The 11,236-nt window shown below is 42.7% G+C and overlaps 1 protein-coding gene across 1 annotated transcript; it reads right to left on the bottom strand.

The window, feature by feature from the left end:
• Nucleotides 1-243: 243 nt before the first annotated feature.
• Nucleotides 244-9,450, bottom strand: LOC311150481 (palmdelphin-like; the record flags this gene model as incomplete). Its single annotated transcript, XM_084187979.1, has 7 exons — nt 244-1,562; nt 1,699-1,803; nt 7,205-7,229; nt 7,394-7,508; nt 8,839-8,957; nt 9,220-9,300; nt 9,433-9,450. 7 exons carry the CDS (start codon nt 9,448-9,450, stop codon nt 244-246), a joined length of 1,782 nt encoding a protein of 593 aa, XP_084044105.1.
• Nucleotides 9,451-11,236: the final 1,786 nt, after the last annotated feature.

The following is an 11,236-nucleotide window of genomic DNA, read 5'->3' as shown; positions in this document are numbered from 1 at the left end:
TCGTATGGATACGCAACATCACTATGTATTTATACAGTGATAAATTGTGATTAGAATGAGAGTTTCAGGTCAGTCTGTGTTGCAATGGTTAAGACAAGGAGAAACTGATGCAGCGAAGAAGCCAAGTAACCAGCATACAGTTCAACACACTAGCCAGCCAATGAGAGACCTCAAAAGTGCTGTCAGTCAAAGCAAATTAAGTGACATTTGTTAGTTACAGTAGTGTCAGCAGTTGCAGGTTGGTTACATGAGCGTGCAGCAGGGCTTTGTTCTCTTTTTAATCTTTTTTATATTTCTGATACCTGGGGCAGAGTGCTTCTCTGTCCTGTCCTCGTCGGACTGTTCGTCTGAATACAGGTAGTGTGCCTCTTTGGCCTGTTGACCAGGGTAGACCAAATTCTTTGACGCTGTGTACGGTGAAGCATTGTTTGAGTTAAAATTTGCTGTGGGCTCTGCCATGTATTTTATTAAGTTCTGTTGAGGTTGACAGTGATGGTAGCCCCGGTTGTTGTAGCCATCCGGGGTGTAGGTGTTGAACTGAGGGTTACTCTTGTCCACCCCATCCTCGTCGCCAATGACGACAAGCTCGGCCCGGATGGATCCTTCATAGCCAAGACCACGTCCGCTGTCATCCTTTGCGGTCTGGTAGCCCATAAAGATGGCGGTGACAGGCTCGGACGTGTCCATGGTGTTCAGGATACTGAAGTGCGAGTCTTCCTGGTAGATCGGGGACGGCTTCCGGTCCATTTCAGCCAACGAGTCATAGAACATCCCGCCTCGCTGGCTCTCTCTAGGGATATGGTAGGAGTCGTGGGTGGTGAACCCTTTCTCCACACCGTAGGTGAAAGGATTCTGGCTGTACCCGTTGTTTGGCTGGTAGTACTCCTCGTCCTGCCTGCCAATGAAAGAACGGACTGGAATGTGAGGGGAGGAGGAAAGACTCTCCGGCCCTGAGTAGTGGACTCCATCAATATAGTGGAGCTCCTTCCTGGAGAGGACATCACGCTTATACGACTCTTGCTGATACCCGTTCCCGTTGGTTCCGTGGATGACTTTAGCATGACTCTGTTGGGGTCTGTTGGGGGCTGAGGCCCTCCTGCTGCAGGTGTTGGAGAATGCAGGCACTGATTCCTGGTGGCCCCGGTGGTCTTTTGGGAAAGCCCCGCTTTGAGGCATCTTCTGCACTGTAGCCTTTCGGAGCTGCTCCTCCACCTCCACAGGGCTGAGTCCCTGATGGCCCCGAACTCCACAGGGGGTGGAGAATGCAGACATTGATTCCTGATGGCCTTGGTGGCCCAGTGGGCTGCGTTGAGACTTCTTCTGCTCTGTAGCTGCTCTGAGCAGCACCTCCACCTCCATAGGGCTGAGCTCGTCCACTCTGTTAGAACCATCCCCCAGCTGAGACTCATCAGACCGCAGGGCATAGACAGACTTGCGGCCGTCGTCATAGACTTTGACCCCTCTCTGCTGGAGCTCCTGGGGGGTGACGGTGGATGTGGACAGGACCTGAGTCTCCCCAGTACGGCGGTCCTTCTGGACGTTGATCTCCATGGCAAACATGGCTGGAGGAGGAGAGAGGGAGGAGAGACAGAATGGAAGAGGAAGGGAGAGTTGGATTGAAGTTAGATAAAAATAGGGTTGTGTCAGATCTATAGTACATGCTAATGTTGTAATAAATGTTACTATGAAGTTTCTTACTTTGTTTGGGTGTGTCCTTATTAGATTCAAAGGACTGCTTCTTTGAGATTAGAGATTTGTAGGACTTTGGGGCATCTGGAATAGCTGGGGTGATATGGATTGGCTCTGCAAAAGAAAAGGAGCAATGTTTATTTTTGTATTGCCAATGATTTATGTATATAATTTAATATGTTTGAACAAATACAGTCATGACCGACATTATTGGCACCCTTGATAAAGATGAGCAAAAAAGACTGCATAAAATAAATAATACAAATACTGAGCTATATTGTATGCACAACAAAATCGGAAAATTTGATTATGTTATACTAATACAATTGCTCAGAGAAATATATATATATATATATATATTTATTCTCAAAAAGATTGGTCAAAATTATTGGCACCCCTGTTTTCAATATTCCGGCACCCTCCCCTTTCAAGAATAACGGCACTGAGCCTTTTTCTGAAATGTTTTATGAGATTGGAGAACAGATTGGGATGGATCTTAGAACATTTCTCCATACAGAATCTTTCCAGATTCTTGATATTCTTTGTGTGCGCTTATGGACTGCCCTCTTCAATTCAGATCAAAGGCTTTCAAAGGGGTTCAAGTCCAGAGACTGCGATAGCTATTGCAAAATGTTGATTTTGTGGTCAATTAACAATTTATTTGTGGAATTTGATGCTTGCTGGGCCTAGTTTCAGCCTCCTGCCAGAGGCAACTAGGTTTTTGGCTAAAATATCCTGGTGCTGGGTAAAGTTCATGATACCGTTGACCTTAACAAGGGCCCCAGGACCAGTGAAGGCAAAATAGCCCCATAACATCAAAGATCAACCACCACATTTTACAGTAGGTATGGGGTTATTTTCTGCTTATCACATCCTTCTTTCGACGCCAAACCCACTACTGGTGTGCGTGGCCAAAGAGCTCTATTTTCATGTCATCTGACCATAGCACCGGTTCCAATGCTAGTGCCAATGCTGTTTAAAAAACTTCAGCCATTTACATTTGTTAGTTGACATGAAAATAGAGCTCTTTGGCCATGCACACCATTAGGAACCTGTAGGACATAGTCATGACCTTAGGGGCGAAGGCCATATTAGGACGCAATGTCACCTTAGAGTCGCCAGGGGCGAACTGAATACAGGAACGGTGTACGGATAAGGCATGGAGATTCCCAACGTGTTTAGCCGAGGCGAAAGCCACTAGCAAGGAGGTTTTGTAGGAGAGGATCTTCAGATCCACAGACTCCAGTGGTTCAAAAGGGGGCATAACACAGAACATCCAAAACAAAAGCTAAATCCCAAGTGGGCACAATAGGTTTAGAAACCTGTCTGAGACGGCGCACACCCTTTAGGAACTGCACCACCAGGGCACGAGCCACAGACCCCAAATCTCTGGCCGAGGGACCCAAAAATCCATGACAAGCCCTCCAGGCGCACCCTCCCCAACGTGGGCCGAATCAGCTCCACGGGGGTAAATGCATAAAGGAGGGTCCGAGGCCTCATCGAGAAAAACAGACGACAGTTTGTATTCTCGCAATGCTGAGCATTTCCTACATTTGACCGGTTACAGGATCTGAGGCGTTTGAAGCTGGTTCCTACTTCACAGTAGGGCCATAAAAAAATAGTTTTTTGTTGCAGAAATGCCTTCTTGAACATGTGAACTTTCATGTGCATTAATTACAAACTTGTATGGGATCTGTAAATATTAATACAAATGTTAAATGCTCAGCCTAGTTGAGCCAAGGAGAAAGCACTGAGCTATACAGGGAAGATAGGATCCTTCCTGGCTATTCATGATTGGCTGAGATAATGGCGTGGTTGGACATGCAGAGAGATGAGCCCTGATTGGTCTGTCATGTCAAAGGCTTCTGTCTATAACAGAATGGGCTCTTCCCTGGTCAGTATATAGCTAATACTTGCTATCGCCGATTTTTTGAAAGATACAGTATAGCTATCGACAACTGGAAAAGTGTTGCTGCAGCTCGCAAAAACATTGCTGCCCTGAGTTTAGCTGGGTTTAAGTAGAGAAACTACTTTTTGGAGGGCAATGCCATGCTGACTCACATGCTTTTACATGTGTGGGTGGGGCTAAGGCTTATGTGTGGGTGGGGCTAAGGCTTTCCATACACACAAAAAAAAAATGTAAGCACCCATGACTGTAAGTCGCTTTGGATAAAAGCGTCTGCTAAATGGCATATATTTATATATATTTTTAAGAGGGTATGAACGATGCTGAATGGGCGTAAACAAAGAAGAACTCTCTAGGAAGTGTAAAAATCTCACCAAAAGGGCATTTTCTCCTGCTTGTCTTTTAAGTGGGATAACAGGTTGATCAACTTTTAAAGCAGCATAACTTTCCTATGTTTCCTCCAACTACAGTGTACGATATACAATTTTGAAGCCTGCTTCGGGAGAAGGTAGGATATTTTCTCCCTCAAAACGAGCGCTGAGACCTCAGGAACAGTCGACGTGATAATACTGCAGAAGCGCAGGACACACACAACAAATTATAGCCCGTACCCCAACATCACTGTTCTCATGATCCAGTGCGACACTGCATGCAAACTAATGGTCAGAGCAGACAGTGAGCCTCCCGTGAAGTGCCATCTGAAGGGGTGAGACGCCACCTTGTGGACTGGGAGAGAATGGTTATTTTTGACATCCGTGTGTCTGAATTTGGAGAAGAGACACTTTTAATTGAACTTACATGATGGAGACAGAACACTTTCGACACCCATGAACCCTGTGGAACCTGGGGTTGAAAAAACAGTGTTTTTCTGTGCTACGGTTTGCTTAAAGCCTGGCCCACTCTGGGTACAACGGCTCCGGCGATCAGCGACGTACCCCAATTGGCAGTGTCACTTGGAGGTACTGTTGTCACAACAAGCCTCACTTGGTTTAGGCAGTAAGATGTGTTCTGGTAACCGGCTGGCACCCAGTGTAGGACCACATGCATTATAAATAGACCCAGGGAAAAATCTGTTATCATGGAGGTTACGCTACCAACCAGTCATGGGTACTGGCGACTAAGCGTCTTGTAACCCACCCGGGAATGGGACAGACAGCTCTGAAAAATTGACCCATTCTATGGTAACAGACAGGGGCAATTCGTAATTGAATCTAATTCCCAGGAATTAAAAGTGTTGAGCTGGAGACAGACAGCTCATTTCGGGGTTCATAGGAACCACAGAGACTGTGTGTGGGATAATAGCATTGTCGGGTTCAACCCTCGACTCTGCTACCAACAACCAATCACCTATAGAACCCATAACCTGCATCACTAGATACCTCATAGGGTCTAGTGAGCTACAGGCAGGAATCAGCAATGAATCCCAGTAATGAGACACCTATGGGGGAGGGGTGCCCCCTTATTACTCTCACTCTGGGGAGATCAATATGCCCCTTGAACCCCGTGGAACATGGAGTAACAGAGGGGGCATTAAACATGGACAAGCTCCGGCAATGGCTACATATTATCCTGTTTGGCCGTAACCAAATGTCGGGGCACTGTTGTCATAGCAATGTTTTTGTGGAAGGGCACACTGGTTGCTCAGACCCTCACTTCGGGGGTTTACCCGAACCAAGGGCTCGGGGGCTGCTTCCTCCTTGGAGGTGCACGCAAGCCCCGCTTCCTCCACCTCCAGGAATTGGAAATAGGAATGGAGTTGTCATAATTTACATTTTAGTCATTTAGCAGACGCTCTTATCCAGAGCGACTTACATGAGCAATTAGGGTTAAGTGCCTTGCTCAAGGGCACATTGACAGATTTTTCACCTAGTTGGCTCGGGGATTAGAACCAGCGACCTTTCGGTTACTGGCACAACGCTCTTAACCACTAAGCTACCTGCCGGGCTGGCACGGTTATAAGCTTTGCTTGACGTACCGATTGGTTTCATACAATCACTCGCAACACTGCAGCAGACTTCCTCGTTTGTTTTGTGTTGAATTCAGGCATAACAGTGACCTCTCACAGAAGTCCTCCACCTGTGAATCCGAGGCCATGATTGGGCACAGAAGTCCTCCACCTGTGAATCCGAGGCCATGATTGTGCTTCCATTGTGGATGTGGTAGATAAGCAATCTTTATTTGCATGCAATTAACATATATTAATATGCATGGAATTTCTTCTGACAGTGGAATAACTATTCTGGCGCGCTGCATTAAACAGAGGCATGCTTCACCCGCACCGTTCCCAAAGAGCAGCAGAGGCTGCTGAATTATCGTCAAAACGAGGCCAATAATTTGGACCCCTATTTGTCGTTTTTTAAAAACTTGTTAAACAAAATCTCTTTCTCTGAGCAATTGTATTAATATATTAATATATATGTGGAGCATACAATATAGCTCAATATTTTGAGACCTTGTAACTATAAGGTTCTATCTGACATTTTTGTCAAACATTTGTTAGTCACATATAATTGATCTTTAGATGGTTCTTCATAAGTTAGATTTTTTTATAAGAACATTTTAAATTTAAATTTATACTTTATCTACATAGCCCAGAGTCAGATGAACTCGTGGATACCATTTGTATGCCTCTGTGTCCAGTATGAAGGAAGTTAGAGGTAGTTTTGTGAGCCAACGCTAACTAGACTTAACCCAATAACGAGACTTCTAGCGCTAAGCAGCAACTTCCTTCAAACTGGACATAGAGACATAAAAATGGTATCCACGAGTTCATCTGACTCTGGGGAAGTAGATAAAGGGCCTCACTGCCAAAATCCCTTAGAATCCCTTTAAGTGAAAACATTTCAAAACTAGAAAGTTCTATCTGCATAAACCCATTTGAACTTGGCACTATAAGGTTCTAGCTTCAATCCAATCACAAGCCTGAAAAAATACAGATGGACCATCTCCCTCTAAGTATGGACTAGGGGGCTAGTCTAGCCAGCAATAATGGCACGCAAGCAAAAAACCAACACTGTCAGAAATCTTAAAAGTAAATGATGTTGTCACATTGTTGTTCAGTGATGACAGTAATTCGTCTGATGATCATAATACATGTTATGTATTTGATTATGTGTTCTGACTCTATCTTGGTAAAATAGTGTTATTCTATCATTTATGTATTCAAATAGCTACAGTTTTCTTAAAAACTGAACATGTCTAATTCAGAGGTGTCAGATAGAACCTTATGGCTGAACCCAGATTGACATTTCAGAGCCATAAGGTTCTGTCTGCGATTCCACCCCCCTAAAAAACAAATTTACAAATGTCTCACGATTTTGATACTCTGCACTTTAGCTACCTTTAAGGTGTGGATATGGGTTATGAAAGAAGAATTCACTACAAAAACAGATCTGAGATCTGGGATGTGAAAAATGTGATGCTGAATATCTCAGAACTATGCTTTGCACAGATATAACCTTATCAACAGCTTGTCTGTCATTATTGGCACTAATGTGAAGTCACGATTTGTATTATCTATTTTGTACAGTCTTTTTTGCTCATCTTTGTCAACGGTGCCAATAATTTCGGTCACGGAAACGTAATCAGCAAGCTAGCAAAAGGACTTACCTTCTTTGAAATTCTCCTTTGCTTCCTGTAAGATAACATAAAACAAGATACTAAAAGTCACCAACCTCAAATAAAACTTTCAGATACAACAGTGTTAGATCTACATCTACAGTACTCTAATTATGGCCAAAGCAAAACATCTAAGACAGAAATAGCTCAATGTCAATAAGTACCATACTGTCCAAGTACCTTTATTATCTCCTCAGGTGTTTTCTCGATAGCTTTCAGCCTCTTCAGTATGAAGCCCTCATTTTTTGAAATCATTGTCTCTTCCCTCTCCAGAGCCTCAATCTCTTTCTCAATCCTGCAAGCCCAGACAGAAAGGGTCAAAGGTCATATCACCTCATAGACGAGCGGAGTAGGGGTGAGGAACGGATCAGTGAGCTGACTGTTTTCTCATCTTCTGAAAACTTTCTGTTCTGACTGTAATTTCATCAGAGGTGTAACTTAGCAAACTGATCATGGCTGGCATCAGACAGACTTTGGGTCAACGGCCCCGGTATCCCTCCTCTGCCAACCCCATCAAAGCTGTGCCATTCCAGCCAACTGGTACAACCCTGCCACTTTGACACCTACAGTCCAAATGGCACAACCCCAAAGCGGTACCACCCTAACAGATTGGCACCTACTCTGTGAAATATTAACAAGTGTCTATTGAGTGGAAGGGGGAGTGCAGAATGAGTCTATTTGTAGATGTCCTTCTCTTTTAGTAAAGAAACAAAAAAGGCCAGAACACTATATCACTCCTTATGCCACCTTTTAATAATGACAAATGTTTCAATCCTAGGTGGTTTTCGTTAGGTAAAAACAATTTTTACTTCCATCTCAGTTACGGGAGTTGGTGGACCTAAAGATCACTCTGCTGCTGTCTTATTACCAGCACCTTTTCAGGGAACGCACTGACGGTCACTTGGTCAAATTGGTACACATCTAAGGGATTTAGGTCTAACTGGACAGTGGATGGACTGCCCTTCACCACAGACAGTCCAATACATGTTGTCTTCAGGGTGTTGATGCAGTGTGATACAGTGCCTGGCCCTTGAGCATAGAAATCAAATAAATAGAACAGGCATCCCCATTTACTTCAACTACCTCTACTAGCCGGTGCCCCCGCACATTGACTCTGCACCGGTACCCCCCTGTATAGCCTCCCTACTGTTATATTATTTTACTTCTGCTCTTTTTTTCTCAACACTTTCTTGTTGTTGTTTTATTTTACTTTTTTATAAAAAATAAATGCACTGTTGGTTAAGGACTGTAAGTAAGCATTTCACTGTAATGTCTGCACCTGTTGTATTCGGCGCATGTGGCCAATACAATTTGATTTGATTTGATTTGATTTAAAAGCATCACTTGACTGTAAGTGGTACAGATGTTTTAAATGAGTAAGATATATAACACTTAACCAGCACAAATGAGTAAGATTTATAATACTTAACTAGCACTTGCATATAACACATAACCAACATTTGCTAAAAACATTTCTCAACATAATAAGGCCTATATTCGATCAGGCAGCCATGTTAAACCAGCAATGTAAACATAGATCAACATAAACATAAACATAAACATTAAAAAAACATAAACATAGATAAACATGCACAAATGGAGTATGTTGTCTTGGCTTACTGTACCTGTGGATGCTGGTCTGGAGGAGTTTAGTTTGCTGTTGATCTCCCCTCAAAGTTTCTCTCTGCTGTGGGCTTTGGTTGCTCGCTCCATCCATGAGCCACTGCTCCCTCAGAGACTTTTTCTGTTCAAAGCAGATGAGGAAACATTATGGCTTAAGTGTCATGGCTGACATATTATTTTTTACGTGCTGATATGTCTTTTAATGGACTGCACAACTGCAGTGACTATAAAATATAAAACTGTCAGCAAGCTTTAATGCCTGGAATTCTCACTGTCATTAGATATTGATTTACGAATTCATCCAATGTTGTTGAAATTATGTGGTCTGACTATTTATAAAATAAACTATAATTTGATCACTTCATCACATTATCGTACTGTACCTTTAAGTGCTGAAGCTTTAACTTTTCCTTGTCTATTTCCAGCTTTTTATGAACAATGTCTTCTTGGACTTTTCTCTTATCCTGCAGATACAATATAGTTATGAATCTTACTACAGTACTTGAAACAGGTATTATTCAGAAGTTGATTTGCTGTAAGAGGACCAGACTGATTCCAGATCAGTTTACCGTTATTGCTTGGAGTCGGTCCTTTACCAGTTCTGCCTCTTCCATACTGACCCTGGATCAAAGAAATTGAAAAGTGAGGGGAGGAAAGATAATAGAAAAACTAGAATAAAAACAGTATCTAAAAAGTGATGATTTGACACGGACACCACTATATACACTACCGGTCAAAAGTTTTAGAACACCAACTCATTCAAGGGTTTTTCTTTATTTTTACTATTTCTACATTGTAGAATAATAGTGAAGACATCAAAACTATGAAATAACACATATGGAATCATGTAGTAACCAAAAAAGTGTTAAACAAATCAAAATATATTTTATATTTGAGATTCTTCAAATAGCCACCCTTTGCCTTGATGACAACTTTGCACACTCTTGGCATTCTCTCAACCAGCTTCATTAGGTAGTCACCTGGAATGTACTTCAATTAACAGGTGTGCCTTCTTAAAAGTTAATTTGTGGAATTTCTTTCCTTCTTAATGCGTTTGAGTCAATCAGTTGTGTTGTGACAAGCTAGGGGGGTATACAGAAGATAGCCCTATTTGGTAAAAGACCAAGTCCATATTATGGCAAGAACAGCTCAAATAAGCAAAGAGAAACGACAGTCCATCATTACTTTAAGACATGAAGGTCAGTCAATACAGAACATTTAAAGAAGTTTGAAAGTTTCTTCAAGTGCAGTCGCAAAAGCCATCAAGCGCTATGATGAAACTGGCTCTCATGAGGACCACCACTGGAATGGAAGACCCAGAGTTACCTCTGCTGCAGAGGATAAGTTCATTAGAGTTACCAGCCTCAGAATTTGCAGCCCAAATAAATGCTTCACAGAGTTCAAGTCACAGACACATCTCAACATCAACTGTTCAGAGGGGACTGTGTGAATCAGGCCTTCATGGTCAAATTGCTGCAAAGAAACCACTACTAAAGGACACCAATAAGAAGAGACTTGCTTGGGCCAAGAAACACGAGCAATGGACATTAGACCGGTGGAAATTTGTCCTTTAGTCTGGAGTCCAAATTGGAGATTTTTGGTTCCAAATGCTGTGTCTTTGTGAGACGCGGTGTGGGTGAACGGATGATCTCCGCATGTGTATATCCCTCCATAAAGCATGGAGGAGGAGGTGTTATGGTGTGGGGGTGCTTTGCTGGTGACACTGTCTGTGATTTATTTAGAATTCAAGGCACACTTAACCAGCATGGCTACCACAGCATTCTGCAGCGATACGCCATCCCATCTGGTTTGGGCTTAGTGGGACTATCATTTGTTTTTCAACAGGACAATGACCCAACACACCTCCAGGCTGTGTAAGGGCTATTTTACCAAGAACTAGAGTGATGGAGTGCTGCATCAGATGACCTGGCCTCCACAATCCCCCGAGCTCAACCAAATTGAGATGGTTTGGGATGAGTTGGACCGCAGAGTGAAGGAAAAGCAGCCAACAAGTGCTCAGCATATGTGGGAACTCCTTCAAGACTGTTGGAAAAGCATTCCAGGTGAAGCTGGTTGAGAGAATGCCAAGAGTGTGCAAAAGCTGTCATCAAGGCAAAGGGTGGCTATTTAAAGAATCTCAAATATAAAATATATTTTGATTTGTTTAAAACTTTTTTGGTTACTTTATGATTCCATATGTGTTATTTCATAGTTTTGATGTCTTCACTATCATTCTACAATGTAGAAAATAGTAAAAATAAAGAAAAACCCTTGAATGAGTAGGTGTTCTAAAACTTTTGACCGGTAGTGTACTACTTGAAAGTATTCAAAGACTATTTTCAAAAACCTGGATTAAATGCAGGGGAGTGTATTTGAGTCAGTGTATTTGAGTATTTTCAA

The sequence above is a fragment of the Coregonus lavaretus genome (genome assembly GCF_964263955.1).
Source record: "Coregonus lavaretus genome assembly, chromosome: 23".
NCBI lineage: Eukaryota > Metazoa > Chordata > Actinopteri > Salmoniformes > Salmonidae > Coregonus > Coregonus lavaretus.
Note: the sequence above shows the minus strand (reverse complement) of the source record. Positions and strands in the feature narration are given on the sequence as shown.